Source organism: Platichthys flesus, chromosome 2 (genome assembly GCF_949316205.1).
Source record: "Platichthys flesus chromosome 2, fPlaFle2.1, whole genome shotgun sequence".
NCBI classification, from domain to species: domain Eukaryota; kingdom Metazoa; phylum Chordata; class Actinopteri; order Pleuronectiformes; family Pleuronectidae; genus Platichthys; species Platichthys flesus.
The window spans coordinates 15,116,643-15,140,006 of NC_084946.1; the positions used below are offsets into that span (position 1 = coordinate 15,116,643).

General features: G+C 41.9%; 2 protein-coding genes across 2 annotated transcripts; one reads left to right on the forward strand and one right to left on the reverse strand.

Annotated features, from left to right (window-relative positions):
• Nucleotides 1-1,859: 1,859 nt before the first annotated feature.
• On the reverse strand, nt 1,860-8,951 carry ruvbl1 (RuvB-like AAA ATPase 1). Its single transcript, XM_062400737.1, has 12 exons — nt 8,812-8,951; nt 8,023-8,184; nt 6,790-6,876; nt 6,555-6,687; nt 4,948-5,099; nt 4,483-4,572; nt 3,685-3,834; nt 3,509-3,572; nt 2,854-3,052; nt 2,659-2,761; nt 2,489-2,580; nt 1,860-2,210 (listed from the first exon to the last, which is right to left on the reverse strand). Exons 2-12 carry the CDS (start codon nt 8,161-8,163, stop codon nt 2,051-2,053), a joined length of 1,371 nt encoding a protein of 456 aa, XP_062256721.1. The 5' UTR covers nt 8,164-8,184; nt 8,812-8,951; the 3' UTR covers nt 1,860-2,050.
• On the forward strand, nt 8,921-19,022 carry eefsec (eukaryotic elongation factor, selenocysteine-tRNA-specific). Its single transcript, XM_062400724.1, has 7 exons — nt 8,921-9,227; nt 10,861-11,068; nt 11,676-11,772; nt 12,347-12,511; nt 13,628-14,272; nt 15,672-15,828; nt 18,148-19,022. The coding sequence occupies exons 1-7, from the start codon at nt 8,921-8,923 to the stop codon at nt 18,327-18,329; spliced, it is 1,761 nt and encodes a 586-aa protein (XP_062256708.1). The 3' UTR covers nt 18,330-19,022.
• Nucleotides 19,023-23,364: the final 4,342 nt, after the last annotated feature.

Sequence of the window (23,364 nt, forward strand, 5' to 3'; positions counted from 1 at the left end):
ACTTTGTAAGACCCTGCGGAAACCCTGATGTAAACAAAACTGTTTACGTCAGGGTTTCCTCAGGGTCTAGAATATATTTTTCTAAATATATAATTTCTTAATTTTTTTAAATTTATTATTTTTTGTGGTTTCCTCTTTCTGTTTTTCACCTAGTGTATAAAAGCATAGGATAATAAGACAGCACCTGCCATGTGCTTTATTGTTATTGATCCGTTCATTAATACAAATAAAAAAGGTACAGTTGCAATCAGAAATATTCAACCCCCTCACCTCAATAGACATTATAGTGATGTGGATGACAGATAATGACAATAAATGACAAAAAAAACTAATAAAAACAACAAAAGATATTTATTGATGCGTATTTTAGTTATTTTGACAACAGAAGTTGACTTAACTTTGAAGTTCAAATGAAAAATGTAAAAATGCAGTATTATTCAACCCCCCAGCTTCAGTACTTTGTGGCGCATCCTCTAGCTTTTATAACTTCTAAAAAATGTTTTCGGTAAGTGCGGACAAGCTTCTTACACCAAAATTGGAATTTTTGCCCATTTTTCAAGTGCAAAAGCCTCTAGATCAGTGATGTTTGATGGCTTCCATGCTGCAACTGCCTTCTTTAAATCCCACCAAAGATTTTCAATCAAACTTGAATCTGGTGACTGTGAATGCAACTCCAGGACGTTCCAGGATCTTTTTCTCAACCAAGCTTTGGTGGACTTGGAGATTTTGCTTTGGATCATTGTCTTGCTGGAAAGTCCAATGATCACCAAGGTTTAATTTGTCAACAGAAGGTATCACATTCCTCTTTAAAATGGCTTGGTATTTCTGTGAATCCATGATGCCATGTACACGATCAAGATTACTAGTTCCTGCCGCAGAAAAACAGCCCAACACCATCTTTGACCAACCTCCATGCTGGACTATGGGGATGGTATTCTTCTGGTCATAAGCCTGTCCTTTCACACGCCAGACATACCGCTGGTCCATACGTCCAAACAGTTCCAGTTTGGTTTCATCAGTCCATAGAACTGTCACCCAAAACTCTGTAGGCTTATCCAAATTCCTCCTGGCATATTCTAGTCGACTTTTGATGTTGCTTGTGGTCAAGAGCTGAGTGCATCTTGGAGCCGGCCATTAAGTCCTTTATTATTCAGTGCACGTCTTATAGTTGCCACTGCAGCACTTGTACCAGCCTTCATCAGGTCATCCTGTAGGTGTCTTGCAGTCACACAGGGGTTTATCTGAGTTGTTCTGACTAAGTTGCTGAGGGTCCTTGATGAAATGCTGGGCTTTCTTCCACGGCCAGGCATGTTTGAAGCTGCTCCATCAGTTGTAAACTTCCTTATAATGTTCCCAATTGTGTCTCTTAGAATATCATTTTTTGGGGAATTCTTCTTCTACCCATAGCCTTTCAGGTGTGATGAAATAATCTCCTCTCTCAGCTTTTGTGTAAGCTCCTTTGTCTTTCCATGATTGCAACTCACCTTGAATACCTTCATGGGTGGGGTTTATATATGCATCACAGCTGAAGCAAATGAAGAATCAGTATAGAGTTCCCAAAGGCTTAATAACGTTTCAACTCAACTTTAGGACAAAAAAAACTGTCAGACAGCTTTAAAAACAACAATATTATATAGGGGTTGAATAATTGTGACATGGCTATCTTAACAAAATATACTGCTACACACAAATACTACATCATGCATTTTCCGTGTTGATTTTCTTTATCACTCAACTCATAAAGAAGGCATCCAAAGCAGAATCTTGATCATAGAACAACAAGATAAATCCTTAAAATCTTTGGGGGGTTGAATATTTCTGATTGCAACTGTACCAATCAAAGTAAATCTGAAAGAAAGTCAATGTGTGTTTTCACTTTTTATTCAAAAAATGTTTCCATCAACAAACAATGGATAAAATGTATTAGAACAGAACTAATGTTACAACAGTTAATGAAACGTGGAGATCGATGGGAAAACCAAAAATAAAGTGAACAATGATAGAACCAGCTCTGTGTTGAAGGAGGACAAAAAGAAGAAGAAATCCAGTTTTATTTCATGAACTTGTGATGTTGGTCTTGGAGGATTTTGGCGGAGGACTTGGCGTCGTAGAACAGCTCGTTGATCTCCTCCACCTGCTCCCTCTCCACGCTCTCTTTCCCCTGAACACGGCCCAGCAGACTGGCTGGTGTCAGCAGCTGCACAGCGTACCTGCAGGGAAACACACTCAGTATGTTCAGCTAAAATGATGATTATACGTGTACTGCACATTAATTACTTCAACCTCAGTTACACTGGTGAGTTACAAAGCACAGGGTAATCTAACAAAGCATATGGTTTTCTCGCTTTGTTACTAAATGGGAATAAATGTTGTGGCACCTGAAAGACAATTATTCCTCAGAGAATAATTGATGGATCTTGATGGAAAATATTCAGTCATGTTTAAGGTACTTTTCACGGACACACACAGACAACGTGTCGGTCTGTACCTGAGCGTGGTCTTTGTGCCGATCTCTGCCAGGTGCGAAAGTGCTTCCTCACTAATGGTGATGCCCTCAGTCTGCGCACGGATCTTGACGATCTACAAACCACAGCAGCATTAGTGACACACGCACAGACATGACATCACACATGGAGAAACTATGACTCTAAGACTCACCTGCTTCAACTCCTGTGGTGTGTACAGCATGGTGCGGATTATCATGACTCTGTCCAGTAAGTCCAGGGGGATCCCATGTGGAGAGCTGATGTCCTCTGTCCCTCTGATGAGCAACACGTGGTCGTTAATACTACAAATCTAACATCTTAGTAAACTTCTCATCTCCTGTTGAAGGTGGATTTCTCATCATCTTACCTGATTAAACAGTTTCCCCTGTTCGAGGCAAACACAACTATGGGCGCGATGGTGCTCTCGAGCGCCCGATGGAGGTAAGTGAAGCATTCGATGTCCAGCATGTGAACCTCGTCCACGAACAGCACACCAGGTACGAGCTCAGCTACGCCCTGGTCAATGTAGCGATTCACCACCTTGTTGATCTCAGTACGCAGTTTATCTAAAAAACAGGAAAATAGATAGAAGAGCATTCATTTAAAAAAAAGGAGGCACTCAGAGCACATACCCCCACCATGGCCATGCAATTCTACACATGGTTGTCAAGTTGAAATATCAAAGAAAAAAATAAATGGTCTGATAACATAATACATTTAATACCTTCTCCAAGGAGGTTATGTTTTGTTCTGCATTTACTTGTCACTTAGCAGGATTATGCAAAAAATAGTCTATCGATTTTCATGTAATGTGAAGGGGCAGGACAATACCCAAGGAAGAACCCATTACTTTTTAGTGTTCAATGGATCTTTATGGCAAAGAATAAATTGGGTTTAAAATAACAAAAATGTAATGGTTGTATCCTCGGCCCCATCTCTCTTACTCGCTCAGTGGAAATTGCTTAATTAGTTAATGTGTGATCCTGCCAACTATTGTGTGTAACTAATGTTTTTTTTCCTACCTGTTATTTCTGTCTTTTTTGGCTTCATCAATTGTCCCATCATGGAGAGAATGTCCTGTCCTCCCTTGGATCGAATAATGAACAATTATTTTCAAGATGTAGAGGGATACCTCAGTGGGACATAAACAGCTGCACTGATTTTAACTTGACGCTGCACAACATTAGTGTTTATGTACCTGTGGTCGGGCATTTGCGATGTCCAGGTCGTGCAGAGTCACGTCTTGGACTATCTCCTTCTTTTTGTGGACGTCGCCTTTGGGCAGCGGCACGTACTCCTCTGCCTCCAGATCAAACTCTGTCGCAAAGGTGTCACAACGACCTTGTCTCTGCGAAGACAAGAGTGCAATAGCCAAGTATGTTATTAATTTAAAATGAAACAAACTACCCACTGTTTAACAGCAGTGAAACAAAGACAACACACGAGAGGAGGGATAGCAGGTGTACGAGGGAACCTGGGGCCAGGCCAGCACGGAGAGCCTGCTGCGGGATGAAAGGGGTTTGAGGCGGCGGGTCATGAGATGCTGTCATCAGTAACAAATGTGTCGCCCTGTCCGCCTCCTCCGGCCTCTGATGAGAGCAGACCTACGCCCCCCCCCCCCCCCCCCCCCCTCAGCCCACCTGCACTGATTAAAGGAACCGTCATCTCAGCCTGTCAACATAGCCTACAAGCACCGCCGCTGGTAAAGGGGCATTGTGGGAGACGATGAGATAGAGGGGGCATGAGGGGCCGTAGGAATGAGAGACGCTAATTTCAGAGCACAGCCGAAAATGCAACAGAGCTTTCATGCAGAACTGAGAGAGATGAAAGAACGGGGCCGTGAAGGACAGAAGAGGACAGGCAGGACAGAAATCCCTCAACCATGGCATAACCAAGACTTTCAAGATTTTAGTGAAATGTTTAATTTATTAACTAAAATTTACGATAAAAAAAAACACGACTGTGCGATAGTAACAAGTGGAAGTGATAGTGATACCTTGACAGCTCCACTGTTTGATTCAATGTAGATGACGTCTCCCACTTCCACACGCTCTTTCTGTAGACTCTCATAAATGCTAGGATCCAGCTGAGGAAATAAGACAAGAGACTTTAAAGGCACTTACAGATCCTCATCTTGATCATCAACAAAAAAAAACACAGCTAGAAATCAGCTGTTATACTCATTCTGTGATAACGCACAGGCTAATCAAACAATTGGTAGAGAAACAGGACTTGGGATTTAAAAAGTAGTTGTTGGGACACACAAGAGGAAGAAGAGAGAATGTGTTTTTGCACCTAGATTATTTGATTTAATGTAAAAAAAACCTGGTTACCGTTTTTTACATAATTATATTTTTACTACACTGTGAAAATCAACAAGGTAGATCAAGGTGCCTTACAAGCAGCAGTTAAACATGCCCTAATGAAGAAGATTAAAAAAATACATATTTCTCAATCTGACCTTGAGCTGCTTTGTGCCTTTGCCCGTCTTCAGACCGATGATGACATGGCTGATGGTTTTCCCGTAGCCGCCCATGGGATTCTCAGTCTCACAGGGGCTCAGCTCTGTCACCTCCCCCTCATATACCTCCTTGGTCTCTTTGATACGCAGTCCTGAGGGCGGGCGACATTACAGTCAGACACAAGCAGTGTACCGAGTGAGAACTCAATCGGGCCTTCATATTCCTGTGTCAACTAAGCCGTCACATCCCGCTGTCTATTTTATTAAAAGGGAGAGAACACGTGTGCGTGCCCATGAAATTTCTGGGCATCGCTCTGTGTAACATGATCACATTCTATCCTCTTTCGAGCATCCCGAGTACGAGCAGCGCGCAGGTGGACCATCGTTTGCGGTGGGGGTCGGGCAGCGCTGCTTAAGGCAAGGTCTGTCCATTATGATGCTCTCTATCGACAAGGTGATGACAACCTTCATATGAAAGCCACTCCGCCTGCAGATCGTGTTCAAGGGGAGGAGTGAAGGTGCTGATGACCACGTCTTCCTCTGGCTAAGCTCCATTTCCTCTCCTGCGACAGGTGCCATCAGCAAACCCCTCCCCCCTTTTCCTTCCTTCTCAAATCCACTATAGTGTTGCCTTTCTGCTCATGAGGATGGTGTGGGCAGGACACAACTTCCTGCTCAATGACTTCTCCTCAGGGACTGAACTGAACACATTAGGAGGTTTTACGCCCAAAAGATGCAAGAACCAAAGAAATTCAGAGCAGGTTGTGCACAACCTGCCTCAGGAGCTGCTGATCCTGTTTTACACGACAGTCATCGAGTCTGTTCTGTGCATATCAATAACTGTCTGGTTTGGATCGGCCACCAAACTAGATAAGAACAGACTCCAATGGACAGTCAGGTCTGCGGGAAAGATCATCGGTGCCATCCTGCCCACCACCCAGGACCTGTACACTTCCAGAGTCAGGAAACGGGCAGGAAAGATCACTGCAGACCCCTCCCACCCTGGACACAACCTATTCCATCTCCTACCCTCCGGGAGGTGCTACAGATCTCTGTTCACCAAAACCACCAGACACAAAAACAGTGCACTTCATTTCTTTCTTTTTCTTAGACCATCACATTTTTTTTTTGTTTTGTGTTGTTATGTGTATTCTATGTAAGAACATTGAGAGCCACTTCACCATGTCAAATTAGTTGTTTGTACATCTTACTTGGCCAATTAAACCTGATTCTGATGTGCTAAATCTTATTTGGCAAATAGAAAATAAAAAGAGGAACATTTATTTGTGTTGATTTCATAGACATTGTACCCATTACACTTTTCAAGGATACTAGAAAAAGAAAGGGTCTCATAAGAAAATAAATACGATTGTCAGTTGCTATATCTCTGATTCCTTTTTGTTTTATTATTTGCCCCCTCTTGCTGCAATTTGGTATCATGTCAACTACCTGTAATTCAAAATGGTACCTAGTAGACAAGCTGAATAGAACCAAAAACTCAAATGAGTCAGGGCCCATAACAAAAATATCAAGCTCAGTTATAGTGACTTGTCTGGGGACTAGGAATCAAAATGTGCTGTCAAATTTATTAGCTACGCGACACTCACCAATGGCCCTCCTGAAGTTTTCCATCAGCACTTCTGTTTTCTTAATTTCAAATGAGTAGACCTCACTGCCGACCATAGGACAGAAGGGCACCTTGTTTCCCAGGTCCTGCGCTATAGCTAGGGCCAGAGCAGTCTGAAGAGAGGAGAGGAGAGGAAGACAATTTATTTAAAAAAGCACAATCAGAGGCACAAATAGAGGCTTTTACCTCTGTCCTGTTAGTTAATCAACACTTACCTTTCCTGTGCCGGGTGGGCCCGCCAGTAACACTGCCCGTCCTGCCATCTTTTTTGAGCGAATGAGGTCAACAATGATGCCACAAGCCTGGGGAGGGACACAAAAATTGTATTGCTATTAAATATTGACATATAGTCACAGAGGTCATAAGGAACTTATGTTAATTCAAGTAGCTGAGGAAGTCTGGAAACAGTCATGGGATACGTAACTGAGCTGAATACTAAGTTGTGAATATTGGATTCAAAGCAAGTTTCTATCGTCATTTTATTAATAAACTGTAGGAACGGGAACTTGAGCACAGCTATTAACAAATCCACTTTGATTTGTCGATCGCTATTTGAACTGTGGAATATAAAGTCAGGGTTGGGGCTGACCTGGTTGACCACGACATTGTGGTAGCCATGCATGTCAAGGAAACTAGGGCTGCAACTTATAAATACCTTCATTACTGATTAACCAAATTATATTTGGGGATGAATGATTTCGGCTGATTTGAATGATTAAACGTTTTCACTAACCTTTAACTAGTGAGAATATGCAGTTTTTAGGATTTTAGCTATATAGTCACAAAATAGTTATCAAAATAGTTGCTATGCTGGCTACATTTCTGCTTTTGTATTAATCAATTCGTTTACAAATTATTTCAGCTCTGGTCAAGTTATCTATAAGCTTGACAAAGTAAATTTGAATGCCTTGACGACTTAAGCTTGGCTAATATTTACATGTCAAGTATTGACAAACACTAAATCTGATCTCTTTTTTAAATATATAAAATTTACTAAGTTTAGGATTTTAGATGATTTTAATTTGGCCCTTTCCCTTTGGAAAGTACATATTAACTAGTTTTAAGAGAAAAATATAACATTCTAATATTCCCATGTTGAAATGAAATGACAACTGGTGTATTTGTTTGAAAACAGATCCATTGGTCTCTGTATTCAGTTTAACATTTTAGCCTCTAGACCAGACTGGTTCAAATTCAGAAATCCAGTATATACAGTGTATTGGTAAACACTGAATATAAGAGATTTCTGTTCGGGGTGAACTCTTCCTTTAACTCACCTCCGACCCCAGCAGGAAACAGCGACACCACTGTGCTAACTAAGCTAGCATGCTGTAGCATCGTACCCCCTGAATGGAGCTAGAACTTCCACGCAAAACCCGCATCACCTCATTACGACATTTCTGAAACAGTACAAGAGTCGCACGGCTGCATTGAAAGATGGACCGTACCTCTCGTGCAGCCTCCTGGCCGACCAGACCACACGCGGTCGGTTTAGCATTCCCGGCCTCGTCTAGCCCGAGTCCTTTGACATGACTGTGTGAGGCGATCCGCTGAGTCTTCGTGGTGCTCTTCACCTCCTCGATCTTCATTGTGGTGTCACTTGTTCAAAGCTGTGGTGTTAGAAATGCAACCGGGGGCTAGAGTGGGTGAAATGCTCGTGTGTATCAGGTCACGTCTCACAGCAGCAACTCGGCGCCGAAACTCAAAACACAGGGAAGTCGGTTTCCATGTGGGGTTACTAGGGAACGTAAAGGGAAGTGATACCCCGATGCACCGCCCATTTCGACCGTCCGAAGAAATGATTGGACCATTCGAAGCCGTACAACACGTTCGTTGGCTAAGGCTTGTGTCAATCATGTACACCAGCGTCCTCACTTCCGGTCTTGCTTTGAATCGCTTTGTCGTGGTAGAAACTGCTGGAAACTTGACAGCAAGGAGATGTCGCTGAATGAATGAGGAACTTGACGACGGATGTTTTTACTTATCATGTCAACACGTTGCTGTTAAGTTTTAACCTGAGAGACGTTTTGACAGACACGGCTTTTCTCCTTTATTATACTAAACTTATGCTAACTGCTAAAAACAGGACCCGCCTCATCATGCTGTCCTGGGGAAGAAGTTATGGACAACAGGGAAGTAGTTCACACCAAAGTAAAGTCGAATAATTTAGTGAGCCATACACTAGTTAAGCTAGTTAGCATAGCTTGCTGCGTGGTGTGTTTTCTGTAAGGACTGACGGGTGCTGACGAGGGGAAAGTTAGCTGACAGCTAGCCAGCACTGCCGTCTGCTTCCGTCGGAGCTGAGTTCAAGGTCCAGGTCAGAGTTGAGGAAGGCCTCGAGTTAAAATGTCAGAGTCCGGGGGCGACAGCCGCATTAAAACGTTGAATTTTAACGTCGGGGTGCTCGGACATGTCGACAGCGGGAAGACGTCGCTGGCCCGGGCGCTGAGCAGCACCGCCTCCACGGCCGCCTTCGACAAGAACCCGCAGTCCCGCGAGAGGGGTATCACGCTGGACCTCGGCTTCTCCTCCTTCACGGTGGATCTACCCGATCAGCTGCGGGCCAGCGGCGGACAGCAGCAGTACGACAGCCTGCAGTTCACCCTGGTGGACTGTCCGGGACACGCCTCTCTCATCCGCACCATAATTGGAGGTGAGCACTGTGAATTGTCTGCACGTTTGTTCGATGCCACATCGCACTGAGATAACTGTAGATCAAAGGGTCGTGAACTAATCGTGGGTACACACACAGGGTGTGTTGATCACTACGCCGCCGGATGATGATACAGGAGGAGGCCAAGTCAGATATATTTTTAAACCCGTTAAGTGCTTTACAATGTGGTAAACAAACGAAAGTGTGTATATTAAGAAAGAAAAAACTGTGCAACAGAACAGTGCAATAAATAAACACGAAGAAAGTAAACCTGATAAATAAATGAGGGATATTAAAAGGATCAGGGTGAATTAAAAGATGAAAGGGGTTTGAATTAGATTTAAAAATTTTAATAGGACAAGATCGAGTGGACAAGACACTATTTCAGAGCTTAGGGAATAGTTCAGATAACTAATGAATTAATATATAATGACCTGTTTCACATAGTGTTTGCAGGTTTCCTCCAGGTACCCAAGTAGTAATTGCTGATATGCTTATATTTGAAGTAATGTAGCGCACCACATAATAATATTTCTGTTGCAATATGGCATCAAAGATAAATATGGACATACTTTGTACTTCCTTAGATCTATTTCTTCGATCCAAATAAGTATAAAATATGTCAAGTTACTATGATAATGATTGAGTGTAAACAAAGTTGTAGAATGTTTTGGAAGAATGTTTTTTATTGATGACATCAGCTGCAGAAAACGTTCATGAAGAGAGCAGAAGCATTTTGAACTCTCCACAATCTTCCACCAAACTTGAGTCTAGGTTTCTGTCGTAGCAGAATGTTGATAACACTTAAGAATTGAAAATGATACATCGATACCTTATGATCTTGACAAGGAGCTTTATAAATTATTCTCACTACTACTACACACGACTTTGATCTCTCCAGCAGAGGGTGTCCTCTCTCTGAAGGCATCTTGCTTGACCATGCCATATTGATGAGGACGGTGGAAGTACAAGTTATGAGTTGTGGGGTTCCTGAGGAAATGAAACAAAAAAAAAAACAAGATCCCACTTTTAAAACTTAAGTCTCTGCAGGGGGCAGACTTTGATCGGAGTAATGGTTCTGATATTAAAGCAGACTAAATGCTGCTGTGTCATGTAACCATCATACTAAATATGAGCCAGTGGGGTGGCACATGCTGTAGATTAGGGAGGAAGGAAAGTGTTTGGATGGGGGTATGTGTTAAACTTCCCGTCCTGTCTCAAGTGGGGAGAGCACAGGAAGGAGAGAGAGCCAAATAGAAGGAGAGAAAAGTGGGGAGCACAGGAAAGAGAGACAGCCAAAGTTAGGGGAAGGAAAGACAACCAAGTGCGCTTCAGCTCGGGTTTCAACCCTCTAGCCCTTTACTCTCTCTATGCCTCCATGCACCCCTCTCCTGATTTCTCGTCTTGTTCTACTGTTATTCTTGGGCGTCTGTGTCCATTCCTGTTTGTGTTGCTGTTGCAGTCTTCATGGCCTCTTCACTGAAACTATGTACAGTTTGACGTCTTTTTGTAGAAGCACAACAGAAAAGCATGAATGTATGTAACAGCAAATAACTGGGCTATTGTGCTTCAGATCACTGTTTTTTCCAATTAAGTAAAATGTATATTCTCCATTATTATCTGTCTTCTCCAGGTGCCCAAATCATTGACCTGATGATGCTGGTGGTGGATGTGGTGAAGGGGATACAGACTCAGACGGCAGAGTGTCTCCTGATAGGAGAGCTGACCTGCCCTCGCATGGTGGTCGTCCTGAACAAGGTTGACCTCCTGCCACCCAACAAAAGACAGAGCGCCATTGAGAAGATGACCAAGAGACTGCACAAAACACTGGAGACCACAAGGTCTGCATCTGATCAAATATAATAAGATAAAATAATTAAGTGGGATAAGTGTAGAGATGTGAAATTCGGGCTATAACAGGTAAGACGTTTGTGGCATACAGCGCTAGTTCTATACATGGTGCTTTCCTAACACACAAACAATCACAAACCAGTGGCGCATTGGTAGAAATTTGGCATTCTTGCTTAAGGACACTCAGACATTTGGACATAAGGATCCAGGGATCAAACTATTGACCTATAATTTAATGGGGAGAGCGTGGCCTAGGTGATAGAGCGGGTGTTCTGCAACAAGAAGGTTGCCGGTTTGAATCCCACTCTTTCCCATCTGCATACCTAAGTGTCCTTGGCAAGATACTGAACCCCTAAAATGGCCCCTCATAAATGCTGAGTGTTCTAAAAAATGTAAGTCGCTTTGGACAAAAGCGTCAGCTAAATGACATGTAATGTAATGTATGACCCGCTCTACCTTCTGAGCCACAGCTACTCATCTGCATTAACTATAGTACTATATTTTTGCATTTATTTGACCTTAAGCAACTTAAATCATTATTTAAACATCAAAGAATAAAGTAATTGGCGCTTCATGTATTTTTTTGTTGTTGGCCAGATTTAAGGAATGTCCAGTGATTGCTGTAGCAGCAAAGCCCGGGGGCCCAGAGGCCCCTGACACAGAGGAGCCACAGGGATTGCCCCATCTAATAGAGGTAAGGTCTGGAAACGCACTTGAATATAATGCAATTTGTTGATCACTATTTTTGATCTATAAAAACAAGACGTACACATTTGAGATTAAAACAATAAACTTGTTAGTTCTCTCTGTTGGATGGGATAATAAAAACAAACTTTCTCAGTTATCTTTGGCATAACTGTAATGTTGTGTTATTGCTGAAGTCAATATATTTCCACATTACTCCTGGCTGATTTATCAGTCAGTGTTTTCTTTTAAATTTTTTCAATATCTGCTAATTAAGAACAGACAAAACATAAATAAACTGATTTCATCGCACAGTATACTGCTGTAGAAAAATTATTATTCTCATTTCCCTTGGGTGTTCAAATAAATGCACGTATAACAGGAGGAAATGTGTACTAGGTGTTGTTTCTGAAGCCACCATAAAGTCAGACTTGGCACTGGATCAATATAGATATGATTATCACCTCTTCTTCTCTTTCATCTGGTTTCATATTTTAGTAATTGTGTCCGTACAATATTATGACAGCAGTCATATCATTGTGTGTGAAAATGTCTGCTTCTCTTTTTTTGCTTGTCTGTCTCAGCTCCTGAAGAAACAGACGTACCTCCCTAAGAGAGACCCTTCAGGTGATCTTCTGATGGCTGTGGACCATTGCTTCTCAATCCGTGGTCAGGGAACCGTCATGACCGGCACTATCTTGCAAGGGTCGTTGGCCATCAACGACACTGTGGAAATCCCAGCACTGAAGGTATCCTCTAGACGGGCAGGAATTCAGAACCTCTGAGATTTACATAGAAAGGAACATTCCTGAGAGCCGGTAATGCTTTGGTAGAAACCACAGAAGTTCGGAAGTTCAGTTGAGTGGAAGTGGGCAGACGGAGGGAGGGACGGCTGAGCGGGTCCAGAGGATGTGTCAGTTTAATGTGAGAGGAGGATGAGGGGACCGGGGTGGGTAATATAGAACAGATGGAAACTTTCAGTAGCTCGCAGCAGTTTTGTCTGCAGTTATCCTATTCACCTCTTGGGGTCAGCAAATGTCTTAATGTTGGAAGACAAAGACTCAGCCTGGTCTAATTCTGTTGATTTGCTCTGTGTGCGGTTGAAGAAAACCACAGACACTAGGATGAAGTAAATATAAAGAAAGTTGGATTGACTAATAGGCAGACAGATAAATGGATACTATTTAATTTACACTACAAGTTACTGAAACAACTATGATGTAAAAATAAAAGTCAAATCTGTGTTAAAACTTATTTTATTTATTAAACAAAGAGATGTAAATGTGAGTTTTCACTTGAAGAAACCCTCCAAATTTGTATCCCCAAGAAACAATCAATTGAGAATAATTTTCGTTTCCCGGAGATCTTTATTAATTGATTCTTTTAAAGTAATTGACATCCTCAAAGGAGATTGTAGTCATCAATAATGACATCCAGAGAGCCTCTGTTATGCTTCAATAAGAACTGTAAGTTGATTTTAAGTTGTTTACTTATGTGCATATTTTATAGAGAAGATGTGGGCCTTCATTTCCTAAATATTATGTCTGTGGGAATAATAAGTGATGTTTTAATCTGTATTTAATCTCATGCTGTATTCCAGGGTCAGTGTCCATCTTTTAAATGTGAAAGTAAGAGACCTGAAGAAATACAAATTAAAAAAAATCCACCCATTTTTTTATTTCATGAAAAGATATAAATATAACCTTGAAGCAGCCCAGTCCCTGTATTCATAAAGTTTGTACTTACTTTGTATCTGTGTGTAGTTTTCTCAGACTGTTAAATTTAGTTTTAAATTGATGTTTGTTATGTGTAAATAATTTTTTACACAAATTGTTATTTTCTGTATTTCTACACTCTGACATCAGGTGACCAAGAAGATCAAATCGGTGCAGATGTTTCGGAAGCCAGTGTCGGGGGCAATGCAGGGGGATCGTGTGGGCGTGTGTGTGACACAGTTTGACCCTAAACTGTTGGAGCGGGGTGTGGTGTGCACCCAAGGGTCCCTGCACACACTCTATGCAGCTGTCATCTCTGTCAGGAAGATAGGCTACTTCAAGGGTTCTCTTGCCACCCGTGCCAAGTTCCACATCACCATGGGTCACGAGACAGTCATGGCAAAGGTTACCTTTTTTGGCCTGCCACCTGTAGAAGCCTCCAAGTCCTCAGCTGACATTAAACCACCTCCATCACTGCCCTTCTCTCTTGAAACTCCTTTCACCTGTGACAAGCAGTACCTCTACCAGGATGAGTATGTCACAGGTCAGGGAGAGTCGAGTTCAGGAACTGACCCAGAGCAATGGGCCTTGTTAGAGTTTGAGCGGCCTGTCACATGTCCCTCCCTCTGCCTTGTGATTGGCTCCAAGCTGGACAGAGACATCAATGCCAATGCATGTCGGTTAGCCTTCCAAGGCCGTCTGTTACAGGGGTTTGAAGATAAAAGCTATGCAGAGACTGCCCTGCCTCAGCTGCACATCTACAAGACCAAACACAAGGAGGGACAGGTGGAGAGGGTAAGTGGATACTTTGTGGTTTGATATTTAAAATGTTCTTTTTCAAGATTATCAATCTCTCCTCTCACCCTTGATTGTTGTTCTTACCCCTCTGCCCTCTATATCACCTTTTTCTTCTTCTGCCTCTGGTTCTTTGGATGTTTCTCATTGCTGGTGGCACTGGAGCGTGCCTGTCAGACAGAGCCCCTATTGTATATTCATAAACAGACACGTACACACAAACAAGCATGTATATGCAGCCCTGATGAGCAGGGTTTAAGGTAGGCTGCGTACGCATGCCATTGGATGTGTTGAGACACTGAGGTGTGTGTGGGTGGCCGCCTGACGCCAGTAGCCATGTCTAGCTGTCAGTGGCTGGCGCTGTTTGGACACACCTGAGTGGCACAGGAATACCCACATGACTGTGTTAACGTGACTCTGTCTCTCTCTCTCTGGCTCAGGATCTTTCTCTCTCTGGCTCAGGATCTTTCTCTCTCTACCTCCACTCCTCTCTTTCACTTACATGCCATCTTGATTTTAGTTTTTGTGTTATAACTGTTATGTTCTTCCCTAAATCCCTAATTCCAGTTCAAACCGATATCTCACTTTCTCTTATTGACTTCAACATCAGATTAAATAAATTTGTTTCGGTTACCACCATCCCAAAACTTTTGCTGTATGTATTTTGGGTTTTGTGTGCCCGGAAGATGTTATGACTCATGTCCTTTGGCATGCTACAGTTAAACTGTGTGCACCCTTGTGCAGGGTTAGATTCAGGTTAGGGGTCAAGAGTGTGAACTAGTTTCCTGCTGTTAGCACCTCAGGCTGTTGACAGCTCCAGTCGCTGCCTCAGGAGTAAAAGAGTGCGTGCGAGAGATCTGATCATGGTCATGTGACATTGCATTTGTCGTCTTCCAGAAAAAGACAGTTATGTTTCAAGACTTAAGAATTCTATTTGGTAAAAGAACACATTACTTGCATTGCAGAGATATGACAGCCTCATCCAGCCACAATTCATACGGTCTAATGGAAGTGTATAGCAACTGTAATTTTTGTCTTTATCAGTGCATCAGTCACGCTTGAGGGAAGTCAGGGTCAAACGTTCAAGAATGAATGAGGGAAAGGACGAAGACAGTGAAAGGGCTGGCGGTGGGGGGGTGAGCAGGAGACAGAGTGGTGCCCTGTTCTTATCATATTAGTGGCAGGTTAGATCGACTTTCTTGGCCTTTGTCATATCCTTCCACCAAGTTTAGTGGTACTCTGTTTGGTAGTTTTTGTGAAATCCCGCTAACAACAAAACAAACCAACCAACAAACAAATGGACAGTGGGAAATATAACCTCTGTCACATCTTTAGTTTTTATTGTGTCTTTTATGAAGTCCCTTGCTCATAAGCCTCTTTCCCACTCTCTTGTGCTCAGGTGAGTGATGACTACACTGTGATTGGCCGCAACCTGTTCAAGAAGGAGACCAACCTCCAGCTCTTTGTGGGGTTGAAGGTCACACTGTCGACGGGCGAGAGCGGCGTTATCGAGGGTGGGTTTGGACAGAGCGGGAAGTACAAGATTCGGATACAAGGTAAGGAGTCCCAGGTGCATCTCAAAAGTAGACACTGACCGTAGCTTGACACTGGAAGGTGTGGTGAAGTATCCCTCTTCATCAGCACACACATCCAGAACACAGAAGACATCTCCTTGTCTTTCGGGGGTTCTACAGACAGTTTTCAGGATGTGGTAATCCTGAGCCACATTCCCAGGATTCCTCTGGGGATTGCGCGTGTTCCGGGGGAAGTCTGTTCTCTGTTTATTTTACCTTCTGTTGCTCCAAACCCACGGCTCCACACCGGGAGGGAATGAGAAAACAAAAACATTTAGAAAGAGAACCTCACCTACATCCTCTTCACTGCCTCACACTTGCACACACAAACTCGCATGCTGAGCAGTGCGCCCCATTCATTATTTTGACTGTGGCCAGTTGCTATATTCAAACATTTCCTGTCACATTATCATAATGAACCAAATAGCCTTTACACTTCCCATAATAACACGAGATGTCTGACTTGGTGTGCAACACGATTTTCAGCACTATTTGCCACGATGCTCACCACGCCTCTGCGCAACTGCGAGCTACCGCATTCTCACTATGATCAATAGTGTTTTTACGGTCGGACCTCCTAGTTTCAGCTCCAGTTCTTCATCTTACATGAAAACTTGGATTTCTCCCAGTGTTACTGATGGCTATCAAACTGCAGCGTTGTATGACATTGGATCTGTTGTCATTTGTGTTTGTAAGACTGAGAGAGAGAATGGGGCAAGAAGGGGCTGAATGAATAATTGCAATGCACATAGCTCTATAGTGAAATCCTATTTGACCCCATTGTACATTCTAAATAAGTTGGAAACAAGTACGTTGTTTTCAATGTGGATTTTGTGCCGGGTGCCACAAATTCATCAATTTATTTGAAACACTGAATAGCAACAAATACTGACATTTTCAAAGCCTTAGTTGTTGAGTACACATGAATTGATCATTAAGATATATGCAACTCACTAATTCATTTGTTTAATGTGAATCTATTGTGATGTTTTACCAGTTCCCGACATATACCGTACGTCTCACTGTATGTGCAATCATATAACTAACTACTCACAACTTTTGTGATAGTGACTGATTACTAACTATGCAGCACAGTATACAGTCACTGTGTTTAGAATTTCATTAACTCGCATTCAGTGTATTTGATCTTTCTGTGGTCACAGAAGGCAACAAGATTATTATTACTCCAAACTCTTATCTGGTCTAAGCACTGAAAACTCTAAAGTAGTCGGAGACCCGTTGTTATAATTCACCCCCCAAAATATACCCCCCAACTGCTGACCCAATTTCTTTTGCCACTTAACTCGTGTTTGGTTTTAGTTTGGTGAAATGTTCCACCTCGTCTGATAAGGAGGCCACCAGTCAAATCCCTGATGCTTCATGTGCACTTATCTTGGTTTTGTAGACCTCAGTGATAGTCCCGTCCCATTAGGTCTGTGCAGGGTTTTTATTGTATAGTTGATGTGGTAGATGTTTTCACGTTTTCCGAGTCAAATACCTACAAATGTATTTGAAGAAAAACATGAGAAAAGTGCTGCTTGCATGCAAACACAAAACATTTAAGTTCGGGTGTATGAATGTGCTTTGTGGTGGTAAATGAACGTTTTTCAGCTGATCCCAGATAACACAAGGAGATTTCTGGCTACGCTACAACCATAACAACCCTCACATTGGCATAGAGATAACGAGAATAATGCTGGCGCCGTTGTACGTGAGGTCAGACAGGCAGCATGTTAAGCAGTGAACGCAGAACATTTCTTACCTTCCGCGTGTGAAAGCCAGACAGTATTTCATCCTTGAAAACATGCACATACAAAAGAGGTGCAGATATGACTACACGGAAGAATTTATAGTGCATGCATGAAGTGCACTGAACAGAAACTCAGCGTTCACAGGAAGCAGCTCAGTACGACTGAGAATGAAGTTTAAGGAGATAGAGGAGACACCATGTTGGTGTGCACGTGTCAGGATGAACCAGAAGAGGCCACGAACCATAAGACAAAGACTCGACAAGCAACTGAGATATTTTGATCAGTTACATCAGGAGGATGCAGACATCAGTTGATCTCGAGGTCAGAGCACCAAACAGGCTCCAGCACTAATAATGTACACATAACGGGGAAGAAAAGATCTCTATCATGCATCAGATACACCCACCCTGAGATGATATAGTGCTGCACACAGTGTAGGACAGCATACATTATACTCTGGATTTATTACATAAAGGGATCTATTTATATAATGTTTTTCTTTTAGATGTTTTACCCTTTTGTTTGAGCCGTCTGTTTATCCTTTCCTCAGAGGGTCTTCACCCGGAAACCAAGCAGCTGTTATCCTCCACCTCTAAGAAGAAAGGAAAAGGTGGAAGCAAAGGTACTCCAGGAAATGAAGAGGAGTCCAAAGCAGATTCTCAGCCTGTTGGCATCCATTTACATTTTAAACGTTATATCTTTGATCCCCACAAAAAGATGGTGCAGTCCTGATTTCTGTTGCGAACACTTGGGCTGACTCAGAGTCACAGTGCTGGAGACGGGGAGAAAGAGACAGCCTCAGAGGTCATGTAGAGGTGAGGGGAATACTGGCCTTGATATCAGGACTGTGTAACTTCTTCAATTAGCCTATTTTCTGCAGTTGGCGACAGTCTGCTGAAATGCAATGATTGTGGAATGCTGAGTGCATTTGAAACAGTGGTTGTTTTTATCTTCCTTTATGGAGATGGACTTAATCCAGTTTGCTTCCATCACAAGGATGGAAGCTTGTGTACCTGATGCTTTTGATTTGTATCAGGAAAAAAAATCACTTTTCTTTTCCTGTTTGTTGAACGAGTCTCAATCGATTCCTTTCATTAACAGCAAACTTTTTTTTTTCCTGGATGTTTCCACTTTAGCTGAGTCCTAATTGTCCTAAACACATTTTCTGGCATCATAGCTTCGTTCAAATCTATGTCCTCAGTGCCTGCGTCACTCCAGATCATGTCCTGTTTCAGGTTTGGATGCATTGTCTACTGCCCTGTGATTTCAGAATGTTTCCATATTTCAATGTTTTTTTTCTTCTCACTTTATTTTCCTTTATTGTATTTTGTAGAGCTGCATTTTAGCCCAGAATAGCAATTACATCAGGGGTTGCTTGAGTTGAATTGAATCCTAATCATTGAGAAATAAACACAGATCTATCCAAAAAAAACTCCAGTTCTGAACGTTCTCTGTTTGACAATTGGTCGTGTCCTTAGGAATCACAAATTATGTACTAGTTGTTTTTTTACGTTACCAGGTAGTTGGGTGATCAGTTCATTTCTTTAACAGAGAATTAAACATTTTGATCATCACTTAACTGTTATTAAACAATTTAACAAACATTATCTTATTTAAGTTCCTCAAATGTAAAGAGGAACTCAGCTGTACAAACCTGTGGTGGACATTTTCACTTGCTTCAGATGTTGCACAGAACAAAATATGCAACATTTTATCTGACAATCTGTGTCTGATGCAAATAAGAGCAGAACATGCTGCTGCAGATATTTATTGAAAGAGACCTTGCAAACATATATTGCAATTAATATTCACAGCATTTGCATACTGACCCTAACTGCAGGTTATCCGTGGTTGTTTTGCTCTGCTGACAATTTTCTATTCTGTACAGTATAATGGACAAATTATACCATATCATTTCCTTTTGCTTTGGTCAAAACCTATTCTATAAATATACAATCCCAGCAGTTACTAATATCCATAAGAAGTGTACCTTCTGCTTTAGGTAGAATCTTATCACGGACCAAATGGCAGAGTGCCACTGACTCCCAGGGTTCCACAGACCCTCATCAGAAAACAACTGCTTTAGGGTTTAAGTTACCGAAATTGTATTTTAAATACGTTTTAAATGACACTCAGTAGAGTGCATACCTTAGCCATGGCTCAACAGTCCCTTTTAAATTCAATCAAGCACCAAATTGCACACACTCATAGATATCAGTTCCTTAAATATACCTGATTTGTTTTTTCTCATCAATGTCCTCACAAAATTCCCTGGCACACAACGTCAAGAGAGTGATGACAAATTCCTGGATTTGCTCCCTCAACCCTGATCTGTACCAAAATGAAATGTTTTTTTTTGTTCCTTCCACCAAGATTTGTGGAAATCTGCTCAATAGTTTTTTGCATAATCTGCTGGCAGTCAATGAACCAACAAACAAATGGACAGGGTTAAAAACATAACCCCCTATTAGCTAAGGGTATTAATGGCAATGAAAAATATAATGCTTTATAATAATTGAGCCCTGCAAAGGTTTTGTCAGTGGGCGTCTGTGCAGATGCGTGTCCGTCCTGTCACAGGCGTGTGGTGGGGCGGTGCAGTGAGAGTGCAGGATACTCGGTATGTAGCAGATGATGTCAGCAAACTGTCCCTGTGAACAGCGACTATCTCAGCAGGAATCTGTGGAAATTGGACAGAGAAAGGGAGGGAGGAGCAGCAGGAGCAAGAGGGGACACTGGAGGGATTGTTCCTCTGAGTGACAGTCCTTTTAGTCTTATCTCCTCTCCTTCCTCTTATAGAGAACCAGACAAGAAAAAAAATCTTTGTCGCTTTTTACTCGTGAGTCTCTCCAGTTTCTCTTTCTCGCTCCACCCCCCTCTTTCATTCAGCATCCATTCTAGTTTTTATTGAAAACCTTTTTCTCTTTACTGCGCGGATGTCTCCTAATTAGACAATAATGGAAATCATCTTATAGAGCTCTCAATATTTGCCATAATGTTATAATTACACTGGCAGGTCATGATGAGGCCCAGACTTGTGTCATCGCTGAGATGGATGTGAGAGGTTTTTGGAAAATATAAACACAGAGTTTCTTATTTTCAATTTTTTTTAAGATAATTTACATTTTCATACATATTATCTTTAAATTTGTATGTATATTTTCAAATAAAATATATATATAAATAAAATAGAAACCATTTAAACTAATATATAACTAAACCTAAGTCAAAATCCATTGTTTTCTGTCAGCTTTTTAAACCATTAAAAAAAAATACAATGCATTATGCCTCAATAATAATTGTTAACTGCTGAATCACTTTTATTTTCCCCATCCTTCTTGTCTTGATAAAGATCGTCTCACGTTCCACTTATACAGACACAGGAGTGTGGCTGCAGCACGTTTTACCTACTATGTTTTAACATGCATGCTAATCCTGTTGTGTGTGCGTGCGTGCGTAGAGTCCCCTCTGAGCTTAGGTGAGGAGGTTTGGATGGACTGAATAATCCTCTTTTAGGGCCGTAGCTGATTGTGGCAAGAAGAGGAGACAGGGAGGCTATGTGACTGCAGCTGGGAGTGTGTTCTCACCTCAGCTTATCATACACACACATAAATCATCATCATCATCATCATCATCATCAGTCTACAACCAGGAATAATACCGAACATGGGAAAGCAGTCACACCAACTTGTCTTCCCAAGACATTTTGATATTATGCAGTATTTTTCGCCCTGGCGCTCATATTGTAGTTCCACATATACCCTCATACATATTTCTCCTTTTAAATCTCTCATCCTGATTATTTCCCTTCAATAGCGCTCTTTCTATTTTTTGCTGATGGCCTCCGGGTCAGCCGAGAGTCGAGGGTCAGCGTCTCCGCTGCTGAATGTTTATAGATGGGAAACAGTGGCTGATGAGCAGAGATAACAGGACAGCACAGAGGGAAGAGAATATGGTGGCTGGATTATTGACGAGGCGAAAAGAGGAGGGAGAGAGAGCGGCGTTTAGAATGTGGTTCAAAGCAGAGGAGATTGAAAAGACTAATTAGCAGCCGTTTGACTGATAAATGGCTGCAACATTAATTAACTGTTTAACCAGTGGCGAGGTGGTTAGGCTGCTAACGTGCTGAAATATATTCATACCTCGCTCCAGACTATTTGTTAATGTTTGACAATGTATTTATATTTTTATATTTTTCAACCTGTCCTGCGATCACAGTAGTTACAGGATCACCCTGACAGAGGTTATGTTTATTACTGATTGTTTGATGACAGAAGTCGGATGTTGCCACCAGACAGCTCCACAGCACTAATGAGCACAGACACAGATACCATCACCCTCCCTCCCCCTTCATCCTCTCAAACCCTGCCTACAAATATAATTAGTCATGATTAAAATGGGCATTGTTTAATTAATACAACCGAAGCTGCTTTCATTAAAGTGTCCATTTCCGAAGCAGCCTTCCCCCCCATCCCCCCCATCCCCCATCAGCTGCGGACGTCTTTTGCAGTTCTTTTGATTTTGTCGCGAAACCTTTGTAAATGATTTATGCCTGCTTTTGTAAATGTATGGTTACAAACACTTTCACTGCTCCTACAACAGCTTGAATTTTGGTATCATCACAACGCAAACCCATCAAGGTACAAGTAATCGTGATATGAAAGAACAAAATGTCCTCTTTTCAGAGCAATACCAGAAACTATTTTAAATACCTCTGCCAAATTAGGTTTTTGTCTGTGTTTGTTTGTTGTTAATTTGTCTGGTAGTTTGCAGGATTGTGCATCAGTACTCGTACCTCTAAACTGTTTTGCGTTGGCTGTTTTTTGTGTGCAAGCGGTATTTAGAATATATCAGATCAATTTAACATAAAAAAGACAGTATATTCTCTGCTTTTATGTTGCAGCAAAAAGCCACAGCATTCAAACCATCTGTCTCATATTGTGTAGACATGGACTCCACAGGACCTCTGAACGTGTCCTGTGTTATCAGGCACAAGACGTTAGTATCAGATCTTTTTAAGTCCTGTAAGTTGTGACGTGGGGGCCTCGGTGGATCAAACTCTTATTACAGCACGTCCCACTGATGCTCGATCAGATTGAGATCTTGGGAATTTTGGGGCCAGGTCAACACCTTGAACTCTTTTCCATGTTCCTAAAACCATTCCTGAACAATATTTGCTGTGTGGCAGCAGCACAACTGCTGAAAGAGACTTCTGCCGTCAGGGAATACGTTACTGTATGGGGTTGGTCTCCATCTGCAACAGTTGGTATGTAAAGCTTTACTAAGTGCCATCTTTACTATTATGTTTTATATTCCACATTGACTTCTCTTCTGCAAGGTCCCTGTTAACATTTCTCAATTAATCCATAAAGACCTTGAGTATATTTATGTAAAGATAACAGCCATTTTTATTGAAGTACTTATCAGTCTTGGTGACTTTTTTTTTTTTCACAGGTTAAGCAGTACTTCCTAATGAAAGACAAGCTTTTAAAACCACCATTGTTCTCCCATCACCACTGCGTTGTTTGCATATCTATTCCTGTCTAATTTACACAGTCAAAAAAACATGCAAATGAGGGCTGGCACCTCAACAAGGCAACCTATTGATATACTGTTTCCATACCCTGACACTCTGTTTTTACTGCCGCTGTCATCATCTCGTCTCTCCTCCCGCGTCACCTCAGGACGAAGGGACGTTATTGAAAGGTTGACGGCAGAAGAATAACAGTCGATATTTAAAGCTGAGCTGTGCAGAGTCCAAGTCGTCCGG